The following is a 21,191-nucleotide window of genomic DNA, read 5'->3' on the forward strand; positions in this document are numbered from 1 at the left end:
TTTCATTAGGGTAGCCACGCGGTCGGTGACTGTCTCGTATATAGTGCCAAATCAGGGCACAAGTATTAGAAGTCAAATAAGGACTTCAGCTTAAACCACATGGTGGGACCGTTCAGACCGTTGTCTATATCGTGTCACGTGTCGTGTCAAATCAGGACATGTTGGGGAATATAGTGACGTTGGAATATTTCGTTGATTCGAAGGTATGCAAGTAAAACTACATGAGCTTTGAAAATTGTTGAGTTATTTTTAAGTCTTCTACTGCTGCTCAACAGGTTGTATATGGAAAATATATAACTAAAGCAACGTTTGTTTGCGACAAATTTATTACAAAAGTAATCAATATAAATTTGAAAATATTTTAACAATTTGTTTGGTACAGATCAAGTATAATAAACAAATTCTTTTTTAAAAAATGTATATATCGGAACACAATGTAACTACACCCATAACAATAAAGGGGCAACAATAATTATTGAAAACAAGGTGGTATTTCATTAGAAGGTTCCGCGTTATCCGCATGGTATGTGTCAAGTCTTCAGACAGGCGTCAGTAGACACACTGTTTGTGTAATCCGAGTCCTTGTCTAACGCTACATGGAGTGCGAGAAGGGCATATAACGGACATGTTGAAGAGTTGATCAAAATAGTTTTACGCCCCGGTTTCAACAACATTTCCACTTTTGTACGGAATGTCATCCACAAGACGTAGGTCACGAGATGAAGATCGTTTTGGTTTAGCCCAAAGTGAGGGCAGCGCCTGACATTCGCGATCATAAAGTGGGGGAATCTACAAGTAGCTCCGAACCAGGTTTTGTAGACCTTCAAGGGAAGCATCTCTGCATATAATGTTGATGTAAAGGTCTGGTTGTATAATTCATGCAAAGTTTGCTGCCTGTGAGACATCTCACGCTGGTGTGACGTCGATGTATATTGCACACTGGATGAGAATAAGTGTGAGTGAGTAGAGACCAACCCATGTCCCCCAGTCACTTTGTTACTAGGGCATTACGTTTAAATATAGATCCTTGCGTATCCGGATAAGCACTCCGTATCACCGACCAATATTTGCAATTTTGATCAGTAAGCCAAACAGCCCTCAACAGAGCAAGAATGATCACGCTTGAATACAATTTATGGTGTTTGGGGACACGATGTTGTTGTTGTCAAAAGCGGCGAAAAGGCATTAATATCCCACGAAATCGACTTATGATTTAATATACTTAATGTACCGAAAGGCAAAAGAACCTCGCAATATTAGAAATGACATTTAAGTATCAATGGAGTATTTGAACCTTTAGTTTAAATATACACCGGAAGTCAAGTTTGGTTCGTGGTCGTATATCCTGTTTTGCCCAATACAGTTTTGAGACCGAGGTTAGACATGTTTTTTTTGTTTGTGGAAAGGCAAGATTTGGCACAAACACAAGCTTCAAATCGAGATGCACGCACACCGTGCATGCATTCAGGGATAAATTGCCGGCTTGAATGGCAATCGTTCATTTGCTTTCTGTTGCCCTTGCGAATAGGTTTTGCTGGTGCTGATGGGGGCTATGATGGTCCTGGAGACTTGATGTTACATGCGGTCGATCATTGCGTGAACGGTCATAGGTGCTGTTGGTGGAGATGTACAGCTGTCTTCTGTTCTATCGTTCGTGCGCTGCAAGTCATCAGCAATGACTGGAGCACGTTTACCAGCGTGTAGACGTCTAAAGGCTTGTTGTTATCTCCCGTTAACCTAGCCATAGCTGCTGTTCACGAAGCAAGTGAACGATTGCCAATCGAACCACCACTTCATGCCTGAATGCATGCATGCATGCATGATGCACATGCATCTAGATTTCAAATTTGTGTTTGTGCTAACCCTTTCCATAAACAAAAACATTCTTAATCTCAATCCCAAACAATACTTTATTGGACAAAACAGGCTATATGACCATGATTCATGTTTGCCTCAAACTTGACTTCCGGTCTATATTTTTGAAAAAGTAGGTTCATATACTCCACAGCCACGAAAATGCCATTTGCAATATTACGACGTTTCTTTTGCCTTTCAGTATAGTTACAGTAAACTAGGTTTCTAGCGAACACTTTCATAACGAAGTGACAGACATCACAAACTTGTTTGATTTTCGTTGTTGTTTGGGGCTTTTTAACGGGCACCTGCTCTACAAATAATACAAAATGCGCATTATGAACTAATATTAGTGTTCCCTTCTCGTTCGTTATAGCCATAGCTGACTGCTATCTCCGACTGATGAGGAATCGAACCCATGACATTCAAGTGGTGAGACAAGTCGCCTGTGACACCTACCTACACTGAATTAATCCAACACACTGACAGCCGCACACCGACAAACATCAAATATTATCCCAAACACTTACAACCAGTAGCACTGCTAGATGCATCGTCAAATCAAATAGTTTAACGGAATAATTATTGTCAAATATTGCATTTTCTGCAAACGTCAAGTAATATCTCCAAAATGCTAAAGAGTTTTACATATATGTGAAAAAGTTTTCCATTCTGTACTGCAATGTGAAGATGACTAATGACCTTCACTCTTCAAGTGGGAATCACGACAGCAATAAAGTTAGTAAAGCTAGATTATTATTTCAATGACTGACGCCATCAACTAAATGATTATAAATGATCCAGTTAAGTGTTTCCACGTAAAGAGGTTTCATTTTCGGTTTCGGGTATAGACACTGAATATGAAATACATATTTCCCTTGTGTAATCAGGTAACATTATCGCAACAACGTGCTGTATAATTACCCAAAAACCTTGGACCACCTTGAAATATGATCAGACGACTGGTTCACAATGGGCGGAGATCGGCGATGTTGATATGAACGATGCTTGAAGTATGGCTTGCCTTTCATCAGCAGTTTCCATTAAAGTGCAATCTGATTTGTTAATGGCGTTCTTGGTGTTGAAATACATCACTTAAACTTAAACATTATGATCTCTTGAGGAACGTCTCGTTGTTGCTATACGTCACTTAAACTCAATCAGTCTGGTCTGCTAATGAAGGTCTCATTGTTGCGAAACGTCACTTAAACTCTGACACTCTGGTCTGTTAAGGAAGCTCTCATTGCTGCAACAAATCACTTAAACTCGAACAGTCTGATCTGTAGATGAAGGTCTCATTGCTGCAACAAATCACTTAAACTCGAACAGTCTGACCTCCTTGTAATGAGAAGCCACATAAAGCAACCCCGTATCGTCGCAACAGAGGCGATAGGGGAAGACAATGTCACGGCGGGTCAGAATGTTTCTCACGAGTTTACCCTCTTGGCTCAGATGGACTACAAGACATTGTCTAGAGTCAGCCACGAGGATGTCCCCGGCCGGGGTCACAGTCATCCCACACGGGTTTTCAAGTCTCTTTTCCTGGATATATCTGAACAACAACTGGCCTCGTTCTGACACGCACACAATGGCGCCGTTCTGCTTATCATACACAAGAATCTTATTGGGGAAGATGGCCTGAACGGTGAGAGGATGACTGAAGAAATTCTGACCCTCGTTGTCGGTGGCGATGGATTTGAGAATGTTCCCGCTGTAGTCAATGATGTCGACACAAGGGAGGCCGTCATGAGGGGCACTCACCGCCATCTTCTCAAAGGCTAAGGTGGCGATATCATAGTAACGTCTCTGAGTGTGGATGATACTGACAGGGACAAATTCAGGTAGGACTTCGATGAACCGGATGAGGCGAGACTTGGGTACGGTGAGTGCCACCTTGTCGTCAATGTTCGTAATCCCCGTAGTGTCTTTATCCACAGATAAGTAGCTGGTTTGTACTTCTCCGTTTTCTCTGCAGAAACCTTTGATCCTGCAGTTCGGTTTGTCTATGGCCACAATGATCTTCTTGTTGTTGGCCGTGACAACAGTGAAGTCGTAAACCCAGGGGTCCATAGAGTCGACAGGGAGGTCGAAGCTGATGGTAGTGATGTGAGCGGGGTCTTTTCCTCTCACCGTGGCAGCTGGGCCGGGTTTAGAGACGGAGGCTCCGTTCCTTGTGTCAAAGACAGGTGCCCTCGGGGGCTGAGCGCTGGCTTTCGGAGTTTTTTCTGAATGAGAGACGAAATGTCATACTCACATGTCACATCGACCAACACTCGACTGTGATTTATATTCTATAATTTTTCTGTGAATTAAAACGAATTATTATGAACCACGAAAACACTCCAATACTAAATCACTTTTTAAAAATTTGATACTCAGTTATTATGAATTGAGGAAGACTGAAAGTTTCCCGTTGTGTCACCTTTTAGCTTTAAACAGAGCCACACGTGGCTCTTCCGGGCGTTGTGCAACATCGCCTCGGGGACGTCCTCGGCGACAATGTGCTCGAATTCAGCCAACATCCCGCCGGTATCCGCTCGCAGCTGCCGGAAGTCCTTACTGCTCAAAACCCGGTAACATACCCGCTTGTTCCTAAAAATATGGACAGTTGTTTTATGTATCTGTTTTACTATGCTCCACACACTATCTGTTTGATTGTTGTGGCTATTTAGGTTATGGAGAACCAGTCGGTATCAACGGAGTAAAGTCTTGCATCTGCGACAGACAGTTTTGGGAATTTGGAACAGTGGAATACATCCCCATCCTGATCAGCAATGGAATGATGAGGGTCTGTTCTAATGAGGGTTCTTACTCGGCAGTTTACACAAATTCAGCCATAAAAATGAATGGAGGAATGAATGCGTTAATGGATGAGCGAGCGAACGAATGAATGAACGCTGTAGTTCTGATATGATGGTGTCACAAATAAATCAGGCATACAAGTATCAATACTCACCTTGCGGATTTGCATACGACCTCTGACCCCGACACCAATAGCGTGTTCCCACTCTGTTGGAGTCTGCTCGCGACCTCCATCAAGAGCGTGCTAGAACCCGTATGTTGGGATGCCCATACCACTACCATTCCAGAGGTGTCGATATTCTCCGTCAGCAACACAAACTGTTCCTTTGTAAGAAACCAGAGGTCCTCATCCTCAAAGTTTGCCCCGTCTGTAGCTTCTGTTGAGGACGACTTGGTCGCCTGCACTGCCTTGGATACAGCTATTGATGCCGCTAGGGCTTTCAGGATGTTCCGGAATTTGTCTTCGTTCATACTAAGCGAGTCAGGAATACAGAAAGAAGAGGAGCTGGACTTGATCCTCTCGATGGCGTCCTGGAAGGAGGCGTCGGACACAACGTCACTCTCCTGAAGAACACCGTACATAGCACTGAAGTGTTCATCGGTAAAGTTACGAACCTGAGACACCAAACCTTTGGTAATCAGGAGGTTATATTCGACCAGGTCAAGTGCTTCAGGATATTTCTTCACAAGCGTCACCACCACGACAGGTGCGCTTTGGGACACGATACATACGTCACAGACAACCTCACGAGGGACCTTGTGGACGGGGATGTTGATGGTGACGGAGAGCGAGTTAGCCAGATACACCAAACTTTGTTGATCCGACCCGTAGTTCTTCTCTATCCGGGAGCACAGATTCTTTACCAACTCGGAAGGATTCTTTCTCATGTTCCTGGGGTAAAAGCTCACGCCACCTGTAATTATCCCTAGTAAGTATCAGCAATTTAACAGGTGAGTGTTACTAAATAAATGGATAAAGCTGAGTACCCGTGTGATGATTAAGAATGCCAACATGAGAAAAACGAATCAGATGTGCACCGTTCTCTTCTGAACAATATATTGATGCCCCATGTCGCCAAAAATAAAAACAATTTAACTGAAACTTTGGATAATAATATGAAGAATGTGTGTGTGAGTGAGTGAGTGTGTGAGTGAGTGAGTGTGTGAGCGAGTGAGTGACCTCTGGGCGTTAAGTGATTGGCAATGTCATCGAGGGAGTTCCCAATTTGGTGTAGATTCGGCAGGAATGGATCGTTGCTGGACAGTTCGAAATCGCGGCAGTTCTCCTCTTTGATGCGAGCTGAAACAAAATTTTTAGACTGTTAGCAGATGTTATATTAGAACAGTGCATGCCATCATGAATAGCAAATCGAAACAAGATCACATTTTCGAGAAGTGCCCATTTTGCAACAGTCGCCACATGTCTGTCTTTGTCTGGCTGAAGGAATGACACCCCAGGCTGACCACACCTCGGTACCAACGGGCCTATTTATTCAAGGGTTCACTCTTCACGCCGAAGGCCTCGGTTCTGTTCCCTTCATGGGTACATTGTGTGAAGCCAACCTTGTGTCCCTCGCCATGACATTTGCTAAAATCGGCGTAGAAGTCAACTCACTGACTTTGTGACTAAAGGAAACACAATATATACCTATGTTTATATCCGCAGGTCCCATTTTAAAAAGAAACTTAAATGAAATTGTTGTTAAATGTATAATCACTGTTGCTGATGCCAGCCCAATGACCCGTTGTGATACAAAACACTTCCTTATTCATCTATTCAGGAACCTGTTACTACTTGTTTGAAAGCACCAATAAGTAAGACCAAGTGTGAGTGTCAACGAGGCAAGCCTCTGTCGCAAGTCTGAGCGCATCCTCCTCGGGTTCAGGTCTTGGTGATAGTAGCGAGTATCTAAACATACAAATTCAAGGAAATTAATGGGAAGCCGAAAACCACAGGAAACCGCAGTTAACGGGAAATCTGTCTAAATACGACAATTTCGTAGGCCTGTTTCGTCCTAGTGCCACGTCACTGACCGTGGGTCAGTACCTATGTGTCTACAGCAGTCGGTCATGCAAACAAGATGACGAGATGTTGTCTTCCGAGAGCATTCAGCGGCCATCGGGCGACAGCAAAAATATTCAGAAAATCTCGTGCTATCTAAACAGCTGATGATACGTACACGGATGCTTTTGTTATATCGCCATGGTCAAGGTTCAAGGTCAGTAATATTACGCGCATGACTGTCGAGATATTCACGGATATTTTATTTACTGGTCACTCCCACAAACCGACTTTTCAAATCCAAAGTTTTCCTTATTACGAAACTGAAAGCGACACGTGGCGACCCGATGTCCTTGACCTTCAACTACAAGAGTACAAAAACGGAGGCGGAAGCTTTAGAACGCGTTTTGCTACCTGCACGACGTCGCGGGGACGAGGACAACACTTCCATACAGCCGGATAATGGCAACCATACCACGATACCACGACTTGTGATGTTTGATATCATAACATAACTGAATTCGGATTAAAACTAAAGACCCGTGCCAAAAGTGTTCGTCACTGAACTTCATTTCCTTAGAATTACGCAAATTTGAAATGATCTCTGCTCTGCGTACACAATTTCAGCTGAGTTCTCCGACCACTATTTAACTACAGACATCTCATTTAGCAACTAACGTATGGTTCCACAATACACAATCCCATAGGCCGCCATGTTGAAGGAATTCACGGCACTGTACACATGGTGATTAAACTGTTGCCATTTGCTAAATAAGCAACGGAGAATTAAACAGAAATTATGTGAGTGTGGGTAAGATCACGACTGACTACGAAAGCCTTGCGGATCGGGACCCTTTGCCTAGATTTTCGAAGCTCTCTTAGCGCTAAGATAGTCGTAAGTGCCATACATTAACATTAACACACGACTATAGTAGTACAAACAGAGCTTCGAAAATCTAGGCCCTGGTGCCCACACTCGGTAATTGGGTTTCGTACCCTGACGTTCTCAGCCGTTACATACAACTTAATCGTTGCCATCGTAATACTGACCTCCTATCCTAAACACCCTCTGTGGTGTTTTACTCGGTTCCCTAGTTATGTAATGTGGCTAGTGGGTCTGGGTTCGAATCCCGGATGGAACTCAACCACCAAGACGTACTACAATCTGTACTTTACTCAGAAAGTGTAATCCTAAAATATGCCATGGTACATTTCACTACTTTGTAAAGACATTGTGGATGTCACCTTCCAGTTTATACATGTCAGAAGGTTAAAGAAACTATGTGGTCTAGACATTCATTTGTTGGCCCATGGTGGGACCCAACCCATAGAATGTATTGGAATCAGTACTTCATTGAGAAAGTGTAATCTCAAATATAACATACCAAACAGCAAACGAAACACAAATTGATGACATAAACATGAACGCTTACTTTTGTGAGATCTCATTTTTTCGAAGCTTCGTTTGTTCGCTGTTCTGTATATATTACATTCACAACCTTCTTAGAGGCGTTGTGTATCCATCATCCTTTGTTAATACTATTTGTTCTTCAAGGTATACCATTACAGCATCGTTCTTTACAACCATCTATTTCTAAACAGCGCTTATCCACTTGTATATAATCTGCAGATAACTTGCTTTATGTAAGTAAAGTATCTAAACCCAAAGGTCGCTGTAATTGCAGTAAAGAAACTGTATATCCGTTGAACCCCCAAGTGGTTGACCTACAGAGGATCGCCAGAGCTTGAAAAGCTCCTATTTCTGATTCTGTAGGCCTGAGAATCCACTAAGTGGATTATTTTCAACCACTGGGAACCTACATTTCAGATCTATGGGCTACTGTAGTAGGCCTTGGGTGAATCACCACTTTGATTTGATGAAAACATGCCAGCGTCGCCCTGTGATGGCCGCGCCGACAAGAGACGTAGCTAGTTGTGCGATATTACAGACAGACGTGTGGCGTTAACGACTAAACAGCCTGGGCTTCATGACGCCACACCTCCCCACGGAGACCTCAACAACAACATAGGAGGCGTCAGTGTCACTTACACATTTACTCAAAACAAAACATGTACATCAACTGAGATATACGGAGTTTTAGTGTATTACAATGTCTTTTGTTCTAGGACCCGATGAAACCATGGTTACTTTGGAGTCGTGTTTTAGACAGTGACCAGTCGTATGAGCAAATGCACATGATATATCTCGACCATCAAAATCTGCCTTATCCACACCGACTCCCTCGGTTTTGTTCTGAAAAGTTAGGTAATGTGACGCTGCGCGAGGTTTTAAAGCCATATTCAATATAACTGCACACACGTGTTCGCGCGAGGGCGTGTGTACGTGATTACGTGCGTGTCTGTGCGCGAGGCTGTTAGTACTAAGTAGGTCTCATTATATACTGCTAGACTAACAACTAGTCTCTGAACTGAACACATTTTGCAGAAAAAAAGAGTTCAAAGTTTAAAAACATAATATAACGAAAGGGAGTCCTGAGACTTTCTTCATTTTCAGCTGAGGAAATCTGGACTTAAAGGTCACATGTAATCAAGAAATCAAACATATTCATGACATATTACTTATTCATGATATATGAACGGCATTGCTGATTAGGCAAAAACAAATAAACAAAATTATAAGCGTACAATCGCCAACAAACAGTGCAATATTTTGAAACCTCTTCTCCCCTTTTTCATCGCGGTTTTTTAAGCTTTATAGGTTGAACTGGCATTTTTGATGATTTGTTTTGGGAAGTGCATACCGAAAGGTATCAGAATCTGCAAGGTGGTGTTTTACGTTGCATGTGACCTCTGATACAGACTTGCGTGGATATGTATGGTTCATGGTCTGTAAGGCAGGTGCTTGCTCTCTGAGATACGCAGTATAATATGATTGCTCCACTCACTAAGTCACTATATACTGAGTTTGAGTTTCCATTGTTCCATCCAATGATATAACGTGAGGACGGAAACCACAAGTGACACTTCAACACAGTTATGTATTGGGACCAGCGACATTACGCTCTCCTGACCGACGCTCTATCCACTACTCCAGGGTTTCTGCCCTTCTATTTGAGTTAACTAATTCTCTTTATGATACAGTAACCTCCACAGCCCGGACACCTTTCTTTCAGGACGCCTAGATGACGTCGGAGCTGTGACTCGAACTTATCAAATGTATTCTGATATGAGAAATCCTTTTGTACGTCATCGTACATTCGTCCTTCTTGAAAGTCAAACGTCATGACGTTGGGACGTACCGTTAAAACACGAGATGTGATGTCACTTCCGTAATGAAGTTTAAGTGGGGAAATGGTCGAGATAAATATCAAGCCAGAACGGTGAGAATAAACGTGTATAGTCGAGCTCAGATTATATTTGGAACGTGGGTTTCACCGTGAAGTGATTAAAAATATAACAGAGCATGTTACGACGTCATTTAACGACTGTCGACGTTGTTGGCGTGTAGACGACGAGTGTATGGATGGCAGCTCATTATTTATTGTGCAAGACGACGTTTCTGGGGTACTTCTTGCCCCTTCTTCAGTTGTTGATATTGTCATTCTATTTTATGCATAAAGCTTATAGGTCACATGCTACGTAAAACACAACAGATTCTGATACCTTTCGGTATGCACTTACCGAAACAAATCATCAAAAATGCCAATTCAAACTATGAAGTTGAAAAAAACGATGAAAAAAAGCCCCCGAAATCGGAGTTCAAACGATTAACTAAATTTCCTCCATCGCTGGGGGAAAAAGTGGTTTCAACAGCTGTGCTGCGCTGCGCCCATAACGCATGCGCAGTGAATAGGTTCGCGGAACTTGAAACAATATGCAAGAACGGAGTAGGGGGTCGTGGGCAGTAGTCTAATTTTGGTTGTGTACATGAACAAGTAAATAATCTACTCGTTACATAAAACAACAAAAAAACTTGTTGATTGTGGTAAGCAGCCTCTGTCACAGAGAAAGCTCAATGTTTGGTTTATTGACACCTATGTCTGCCTGCCTGTCTGCCAAAGACAATATGCGATGCACAGCTTCAATCATTGACCACACGCAATTTGAACATAACACCTATCAGACTATATGCCATAAACAACATAAACTGACTGATGACTTGTGCACGCGAGTCCTGTCTCTGCCACATTATCTACTTAGGCAGGTGTGATACTTGTACACATGACATGTTTTTATGTCTATGGGCTGCAAACGAACTACATCCATTTTTCTCGGATGACTTGATCTGACCTAAACTGGTGCAAACTCTTGTCAATTTCAAGTCCTGCTTTGTACGTGGACGAATGACAGTTTCCAACCAGTCAGTAGTTCACCATCTCTACTGAGATGATTTTTTATTGGATCGAACGCAGATTCAGAGAACATGTATTTACAAAACCCAACAGCTGTATATACATTCTTTATGGAGAACACCTCCTTCTAGTGTAAATGATTTTGTTTGAAAACGGTATATGAATTGACACTGAAAGGACGCATCAAGTACAATAAAAGAAGTTGTTATCCATAAAGAATCTTTCTTGTGACTCGCCATACTTTTAAAATGCCCACCAAACAGATCATCTTTCTGCACACACAATGAGCAATCAGCGTATCAGCAAATGAAACCGTCGTTACACTTGAGTGCACACCCACCCTCTGTGAGTGGGTTCGGTCTCCCGAGGGCTTCGTTTCGAGGGAAGTACGCCCAAGTACAAAATATTGCACTTTTGAATCGCGACTGTAGGCTTATAATTTTGTTTATTTGTTTTTTAAAAGCAGCAGTGTATATTATATTTCATGAATAACTGATAATTTGTGTTTATAATTGATTTTTTGGTTGCATGTGACCTTTATGCTTCAGCGCCTTCCACTTTGTTGTAGACGACTGACTAATGCTGCCTGAGGAACACTTATACATTCTGACACCTCGACGTACCTGTCATATCGACGATGAAACCTGAGTCCAGGACGTCGTCCCCAGAGTCCTGCCTCACTGGAACAAACATGTAACCATAGTAACAACAACTATTACCGTCATTAACATTGCAGCAACACTGGTCAGTTAATTATTGTTACTCTTGTCAAATATCTTATGATAACATTCGTCATGAAAGGGTCATTATACGAATCTTTCATCACACCAGGCAAAATCATCCATACTTTAGTAACCATATGTAAAATCGTTTAAACTGAGCGAGAAATTCAACATCTCGACCAAGTCAAACAATTTAAAGTCATGATAACTGAGTTAGGAGATAAAAGTACTGTGTTGGAAAATCAGAGGTTCCCACTGTGGGGATCAACGTGACCTACACCAAACACGCCAAGAACGACTTGTATGAAACACCACCACGTGACTGTGACTCTACACCTGGGAGTACCACGGATCACTGGAGGCCAGAGTGACATCACAGTGGGATAGGTTAGACAAGAACAACTAAAGTTAGAAGCGAGTAGGTTTGGGTCGGTGTTTTACTTTCATCGCGACCAGGAAGCTTAAAGTGACAGGAAGGTGTCAAGAAACATGTGCATACATTTTAAACTATACAACAGGACATGCTAAGAATAGACGAACTGTATGGAATAGACTCGGGGAATATTTCGTCAAAACAAGACTCACTGACCAATTTCCGTAAAAGAACGAAAACGTAAAATTAGTCCAAAATTCTAAAACGCATAAAGCCACGCGGATGTTGATGTTGATGGTAAACCACGCCATAAACGACACGGACCCTTGAGTCGACTTCAATTGTTTGGACTGTAGGTTTCTCAGATTATCGGGGATCTGTATTGACGGGGTTTTATTGTATAATGGAGGTGCTAACCTGCAATACGTGCTGCCATCTTCTACTTCCTGTCTTTGAAACTTTCGGTGAGTTTTCTGATCATCTTAAACCACCTCCTCCCATCCACGGGGACAATACAGTTCTTCACCAACCGAAATGACTTAGGACCAGAGTTCTCGTAAAACACGATTCCAGTTGTTTGTTTGACGGAGACTTCGACGACATAGACGTTGTCGTCGGCGTTTCCGTTGTTGTTCCGGGTGTATTCACTGGCGTTATGGAAAACAACGTGGACGAAATTGGATGGGATTGGAACTTTTACCCCGTCGTAGTTATAGATGAGGATGTTCTGATTGACAACGTCGAGAATCTTGGCTTTCAGCGGGGCGTGGAGATTGCGTGGGAGAGGAACACCGTGGACTTGCACGACCTTTGTGTAATAGTCTCCTTGTGTGGATCTCGATTCTCTTTCTTCGATTCCAAGAAAAAATGAACCCCCCGATTCGACCTTGGTGAAGGCACTGATGTACTCCCGGAGCCTCAGGTCCTTCCAAATGTATTCACACAACAAACCGACGTCCTTCAGAAGTTCGTCACGTTTTTTTGTTTCAAGCAAGAAAGCCTTGAGCTGTACGTTCCTGCTCTCGTTGAGCTGCGCGAGATTTTGGAGACTACCTCGGATCTGAGGGTCTCTGTCGGCGAACTTCCTTCTTTGGGCAAGAAGGGACAAAATGTTTATTGTTGAAGGATTCTCGATGGCGCTATCCAGAGGAATTTTTGTTTTGAAGTCGGTTGTGGATATACTTGATGATGACTTCACGGTCAGACACACGAAGCTGTCCGCCGTTCCGAACTCGGGTTTATCAGATAACCACACGCGGCTGTACGTGTCCACGAACTGCTTCCCGTCTTCAATCAGTTTATTCAACTTCTCATCCACAAATTCATCAAAGTATCCCAGAAACCTGTCCCCTCTGTCAAGTCCCGTGATGTGCACCAGAAGGATTCCTCCCTTGGAGTTTCTCAGTGCAGTCACCTTCTTGACAAGTTCCTCCGACTTGTTGACCCTCTCTTTCTTCCTCTCCTCCTTTACCTAGTTCAATATATAGAATCAATGTCATAAAGGGAGACAATCTATCCGGTTTTGAGAGAATGTCTGTATTGTAGTTTACACGTCAGAAAACAATGCACGTGGTGTATGACGCCGGCAGTGAGTAACTGAATACAGATCATATAAACCTGCAGTCAAATGATCTTACAGCACATTGAAATTCTGACTATATACACTAAGTAAATCAAAGGACACATTCGTTACTTGCCCTATATCTTTTTTGCCATCAAAGTTATGAAAATATGTGACAAGATCTCGCCAGAGCGTGATTTCATTCCAAATGGCGACGACTATAGATTGATCTTATTCTATGTCGCCAGTGTAACTTGTTTAAAGTAACCAATGTTTTGTGTGTTTGTATATATGACGTGAGGTAGGTTGTTTGGGGAAGAGACGTTAGACGTTAGTCGTGATCCCGGTTCTCTGCATGTACACGTACTGCCGGTAAGTTGAGAGTAACCCAACAATGACGAAATGACATGACGTAAACTATACGTGCTGCCATCTTAAACAACATATACAAAAATATCAAACCTGTTTTTTGTTGGGTTTGTTGTTGAGGATGGTGACGGCAATGTCCATACACAGGAAGCAGGACTCCTGACTCCTGACCTTCACCGTGCTCAACACTTCCTCACACTGAGCACAGAATACTGCAGACACAAAGGTCACAAAGGTCAAATAAAATCATAAGCTGTCCAACGTGCTGAAATCTGCAATCGCCAGAAGTCCTTAAAGAGCTCAGAGACATGAACAGGTCGCACAGTCGAGACTAGTTCCAGCAGAAAATTGACGTCTTTTCAAACACAGAAAAACTTCCGTTGGAACAGGAACTACTCTTAGAACCACTCAAACAAAAGACAAGACAACAGAAATAGTTCTATGACTACACAAAGGTATTTATCAAACTTAATTACACTGAACGAGACTTTATGTAGATACTATGAATGACCACCTTGTTCGTGTTATCTAACTGATACGCTAAGAAGTTGAAAGACTGAGGACTCTACCATATCTACAGGACCGAATGCATCTCAAAACACAGAAAACGTAGAAATACCCACACATCTACAGGGCCGAATGCATCTCAAAACACGGAAAACGTAGAAATATCTAAAAACACGGAAAACGTAGAAATACCCGCACATCTACAGGGCCGAATGTATCTCAAAACACGGAAAACGTAGAAATACCCACACATCTACAGGGCCGAATGCATCTCAAAACACGGAAAACGTAGAAATATCTAAAAACACTGAAAACGTAGAAATACCCGCACATCTACAGGGCCGAATGTATCTCAAAATACGGAAAACGTAGAAATATCTAAAAACACGGAAAACGTAGAAATACCCGCACATCTACAGGGCCGAATGTATCTCAAAACACGGAAAACGTAGAAATACCCACACATATACTGCGCAACTCAGGCAACTCACAGTCAAGCCTGAAAAACCGGACATGCATACCTGGTGGGTTGGGTAACAACTTCCTCTATTCAACAATCTGCGTAAATCAGGAATTAACTCAAGATATATCAGTACTATTAGGCCTGAAAATACGTCAGAAACGTTTTGGTATCTCTCCCAAAACACCAACTCAAGATAACACTGGTATCTATCTATACATCCTTGTTTAAGACTAAACTGGTATCTGTCTATACATCCTTGTTTAAGATTAAACTGGTATCTGTCTATACATCTTGTAAATAGCGGCAGATGCGTATTATATGGGGTGAAATTTGGGATTTTGTCGGGTTTGATTCGTCACTGAAAGCACTGGGAACCTGAAAGTCCTTGTCTTTCCCACTGATAATCACACATGGCGAGAACCGATCTCGTGTAACGTGGTGGGGATCAAACACTTCATTTATAGCCGCATTTTATGTGTGAGGCGGAATATTACTTTCTAGCGTCATCTACAGCAAATTAGTTAACTAAAACCAAAATCTATCCTAAAATTGTAGGTTTGACAATATTCTGAGGGCTTAGATTTTCGAAGCTCTCTTAGCCCTAAGATAGTCGTAAGTGCCATACATAACCAGTAACTAACTTCTATCTCAGCGTTAATAGAGCTTCGAAAATCTAGGCCCAGTTCTTAGCTCTAAGACCATCATAGTGCTAAGGTATCTTTGTGAAACGGGTCCTGTTTTTCATACGTGAACCATGTATCCAATAGGAAGGAATCCCAGCACCGGTGCGTTGTGGCTGGGAAAATGCCAGTGCACGTAACATAGGATTTCACATTAACTACCTTTTTCAATCATTTATGGCATAGTATTACTGGAATACTGACAAGAGATGCCCACACTCCATGGCGAACATACGCGCCTTTAGATACACGGAGCAGGTAGAAGTGGAATTATTTTGTTACGAGAACGCGCATGATCAGAGTTCAAAGTCTCCACGCACAGGTTTACATACAGCCTTGGCTGTCACCTGGGTACTTCATTGCTAAAACTCCGAAGTCTCTCATGAACGCGTAAAATATACAAATGTGACAATTTGTATTATTAAAACATACTCATCCTAAAATATTTACACGATACCATTTATAATGTGGTTTTTGACGGCGAAAAATCGATATTTCCCTTTGGTCGTATGAGCCGGGACTACTTTTAGTCCAGGTCAGACACTCGTTTACAGAGAACGAAAGATTTAGAAGAAAATGCTTAATATTTGGTTTGTCTTTCAATGTTAAAACATCACGTTACCTGATCTTGTGAAATGCAGAGTTGATATTTTCTCATATAGCTGTCTCATTCAAGGAAATATCAATTTTACTGGTCACGAAATAAGGAAACATGTATTACGCGAGTGTGCTGTTGTGTTCGATGTCGTTGTCAAGGTGATAATGGTCAGTATTGTATGGATATAACGTCCTTGTCTCTACACACATAACGGTAAAATAATGGCATCAATATCACCAACCACTCCTCTGTCGTGCATACGTCGAGGGCGAGTTGTGTTGCCTACAGACGTGAATGTTTCGTACTAAGACGCTGCCATATATTGAGAATGACTCGCACACACACACACGTGAAATTAATGTTTTCGGAAGACATGTGATTCGATTGATTTGCTCAAATATCACAAACGTCTTCCGTTCAGGAACTTTTGTCACGATTTAACAGTATCTTTGTCAGATTCCCAGGGATCTTGTCTTGCAAGTGTATTGGTCAAGACGTGAGGGACGACTCTAATATCTGGAAGGGCTCGTGTAACGTGCCAATGACCGATACTGAGTTTAGGTTTAGCGATATTCTAGTAATATCACGGCGGGAGATACCAGAGATGGGCTTCACACATTGTACACATATCGGGAATCGAACCCGCGTCTTTGGCGTGATGAGCGAGCGCTTTAACCACTGTGCTTTCCCACATCTCCCCCGTGGAACACCTCATAACAAATACACCATGTTGTCGAAGGACCACGCACCTGCCACCGACAGTGTACCCGACATCCAGTCGGAACGACATAATCAGTCATTTAGACATGTCTACACTCTTCCACTGGAACTTCCTGAAAAAGTCAAAGTCTCTTGCGAAAGTATTTGCTGTCACGAATCGCATATTCAGAAACATCACTTCAAATTTAATTACCTGACGATAGGGCAGAGGAAGAAATGTTAAGGCCAGCTAAAAAAGTACAATACGTGATATGACTTAAGATCAGATCTACCCTGGACCCTAGACCTAACGCTGTACAATAGACCCTAGATCCTCGACCCTTAGCGATCTTAGGTACCACCAGTCTCTGTATCACCGCTGTTAACTTGAAACGAACTACCAATCTACTTGGATTGGGTAGTTAGTCTAAGGATACAAAATGGAAGCTGTTTGGGGCATTTTTCACGAAGAAAAGATTAGACGAAACGCTGTATGTGAAATCAGGGCCAGTATATCCTACTGCAGCAGTGAGACCACTCCACATGTGACACACACAGGACAGGAAGTTATCAGAGTTACCTTCACTTGTGTCTGTAGCGTTCTGCGCGCTGGTTGCCATGGTGAATGGCGTGAAATTTCCCCAGTTGCATTCTGAATACCCGGCGCCTGAAACATGAAATGAAATACTGTGTCATACATGCAGGTGAATACACGATCAATCGGTCATCGGGACTAAGTTTGATGTCCAAACGACTGAAGCGGTAGATCACCATGCTGAAGTCACAGGTACATAGCTACAAAGATGTGAAGCCAGGTACTGGTATCCTCCACCCTTTACTGGGCGGTGGGGTAGCCTAGTGGTCAAAGCGTTCGCCCGGCAGCCCGATGGCACATGAGTAGAATAAGTGAAGCCCATTTCTGGTGTCCCCCACAGTCATTGGTAAAAGCGGCGTAAAACCATATTCACTCACTCCACCATTTACAACGTTGTATGGTTAAAGTTTATTTCATCTAATGCTTTAAATAATTAGCCTCTGGTGCTATTATGAACAAGATGTGTTTAGACTTCTTTCTAGCAATTAAACGACGGAGGACAAACATTCTACCCACATGGGAATCGAATCCGGACCTTCGGCGTGACAAGCGAACGCTTTAACCACAAGTAATGACTAAGATAAAACTGTATGTCAAATATTTTCAAATATCAATAAGAACTATAATACACTACTCCTGCAGTCTGTGAGATAGAACCGTGAGATAGTCCTGGCGGTCGAACACCATAACTGCTTGGCTACCATATCACTTCGCTCCAACCCTGAATTTTCGTGCCGACTTGAAATAAGAAAAGAGTATTCCTACATCAATTTGCCTTAGCGACATCCTCTACATCGAAATCATAAACTATCATAAGCACTATGACAAAGAGGCCTAAATTTAAAAATTCATATTTTTTTTAAAAAAAGCCCAACACAATAAGTGAAAATAATTATGATTTTAATTGTTTCTTTTTATCCGTCCCGCTCTCTTGTCGAAGTAAGGCGTGAGAAGCACATTCATACAGATGGCCTAAGTCGGGTTGGATAACGTGTTGAAATAGATAAAATATATCCCTCTAAATTGGGAACACGTTAACCGAAACAGATGTGTACCTGATGAATTGAAATCATACGCAGTAGTAAAAGTTTTTGCTGATGATTAAAACCACAACATAAGAAGAATCTTCACTAAACTATCCTACCTCTTTCCTTGAGTAGTTTTAACGGGTGGTTGTCTGTTTATGTGTTGCACCTGTCTACTGGCGCTGTTATTGTGTGGGTCAATCAGGTCTATCTGACCTGGGAAAGTATAACAGTACCACAATATCTGGTCACCTTCCTGGATGAAGGGAGACTGCGAGTGGACAACAGCACAGTCAAGTGTCCTCCATCACAGATAACGTCCAGTCGTTACAGAATGCACCATGGACCCTCTTGTCAGAATCACATGAATGCATTCCACATAGACAGGACGTTGCATAATGATGAGATTACTGGTATCGAGGATGAAGATATGACTGATATCTCATGTCATACTGTGATTGTTTCCTCTTTGTCTGTTTCACCCCATGCCTCTCTTTTTTAGTGCAGTGAAGCAATATCACAGCTGAATCAAGCCGGGTCTAATACAAAAGGTAGGAAACTGAGTGGCATGTTTGGGATAAACCGTTCGTGTTGTTTATTTTTTAAGAAATTCCAGGTTTCCAGCTGTCTGTAAACAATCGTGTCTGCACCAAGCAATCAGGTGATCAAGATTACGAGCATAGATGTATGCAGCTGGGATAAGATGACATGTGTCAACCAAGTCCCGAGCCGGGCCACCTGATCCCGTTAGTCGCCGCTCACAAGCATTGGTTTCTCAAGACATTTCCTAACCCGGATATTGTGACTGTTATGACATATGATGATGTGACTGTTATGACATATGATTATATGACTGTTATGGCATATGGCGATATGACTTTTGACAGACATATCATACATGTATCATGCATATCACATGACCAGTCTGTTGCAAGTGATATATCTGTTGTCATAAATTATGTTGATATGGTGGATATATCAATGATATTGTATCTCATATAGTGGAATAACGGATTACGCGTTGAATACATCTGTACCTAACATGGCGATACCAATATATTTCACCGGGTGGCATTGCCAACACCGCCTTTAATACACAGTTATAGAACATCCAGAATACTGAAAGACTAGCTTCATCTCGACTCGTCCAGAAGAAATGTATGGCTGGCAGCGGGCTTAGTGACGATCAGGTTTACATGCATCTGTGACAACCGACAAGGAACGAGGAAAACTATCACGGGATGCTGAGGAAAGTCCGACGTCGTCAATCCGGCACTGACGTCGGCGTTGAAGAGGACGGTTTAGCCGCGACCCAAAACAACGTTAGGACTTTCCTGCATTAAACTATGACTCGTCACTGTCACACGGTGTACATGTGACTTACTAGCACGGTCATGTGCAGAAACGCTCCAAAACATTAGTCGTTCCGACTTGAAAGAATACATTACGACATATCCTCCGATGAACAAACACGCTACGCCCCTATTTGTAGAGCAACCCTCGGCCGAGTATTTGTTTGTATTCTTCTTCTGTTATATTGTACTTGAAACACAATGCCGGAATACCGTGTGCACACACAATACCAATGTGGCACACCTTGCAAGGATATTAAAGTACTGTCGGAAACTTACACAACTCATAGGATATGTCGAAATACCTCACTTCGACCACTGGTCATTAAGCGGGATACGTAAAAGGATATCCAGAAAAGCATGTTTAATCATAAATTCGGGTAAAAGTTAGAAAAAGTACGAATAGCTGCTGAAAACAATAGATTATATTATAGACAGCAATTATGTCGCTCAGCTCGGTATGACAACCGACAGTCGACTCACCTGGCATGAAATGCATGCACTGCCTACTGGCACAGAGGGGCCATCTCAAAGATATTTGGTGCTTGTTCATGTGCGTTCAATATGTCTCCTCTATTGATTTACATCTTACGCCACTTTCTTTCATAAAGTTTATGTTAAGGTATGTAAAAGAGTATGATACCTGATACCCATATAAAAGCATACTATTATTAGTATTATCTGTATTAAATGTATCCATTTATATGTGGAATGATTACCTGAAGATCGACAGGACTGGATATTGTTATGTGTGTCAGGACATGCCGCGTTCTTCCCTGCTTCACTTACCCCATATGATTATGATATCTTATCTGATATCCCTCTCCCCTAGTCCTACCCAGCCCTTGTCTTCTTCACTCGTCCTGGTTTTGATTTTGAGACGACTCAGGACGACCCCGCTCCTGCCTTTATTTTTATGGTGACAGTGAGACTCCACGGCACCTACATCCGTAATAGTTTCAGCAAGAAAGTTAGGATTTTTTACGTCAGCTATTGTTAAAAATGAAGGTAAGTCTAATATCAAAATGGGCATATAAAAAGTGTCCTTTGTAACACAATATCATCGCACACAAATTTGCATTAAGCCATGGTCCGTACCAAATAAGTTGCTTTGGACTTCGAAAAAAAAAATCCGCATCGCTCATTTCAGCACTAACCTGTCCTCAGTAAAGTGCATTTACATTTCCTATCCCCCTGCCACTGGAATTGTAGTTAGGCCAAGCTTATTTTAACAGGTATTTCACATTTTCGCATATCAACTAAATAAATTGTACAG

General features: G+C 42.2%; 1 protein-coding gene across 1 annotated transcript; it reads right to left on the reverse strand.

The window, feature by feature from the left end:
- Nucleotides 1-308: 308 nt before the first annotated feature.
- LOC137264828 (uncharacterized) lies at nucleotides 309-12,624 on the reverse strand. The gene is made up of 6 exons (XM_067800161.1): nucleotides 12,484-12,624; nucleotides 11,595-11,651; nucleotides 5,837-5,956; nucleotides 4,811-5,570; nucleotides 4,277-4,446; nucleotides 309-4,079 (listed from the first exon to the last, which is right to left on the reverse strand). The coding sequence occupies exons 1-6, from the start codon at nucleotides 12,500-12,502 to the stop codon at nucleotides 3,166-3,168; spliced, it is 2,040 nt and encodes a 679-aa protein (XP_067656262.1). The 5' UTR covers nucleotides 12,503-12,624; the 3' UTR covers nucleotides 309-3,165.
- Between the last annotated feature and the right edge of the window lie 8,567 nt (nucleotides 12,625-21,191).

This window comes from Haliotis asinina, chromosome 15 (assembly GCF_037392515.1).
Source record: "Haliotis asinina isolate JCU_RB_2024 chromosome 15, JCU_Hal_asi_v2, whole genome shotgun sequence".
In the NCBI taxonomy this organism is placed as follows: Eukaryota; Metazoa; Mollusca; class Gastropoda; order Lepetellida; family Haliotidae; genus Haliotis; species Haliotis asinina.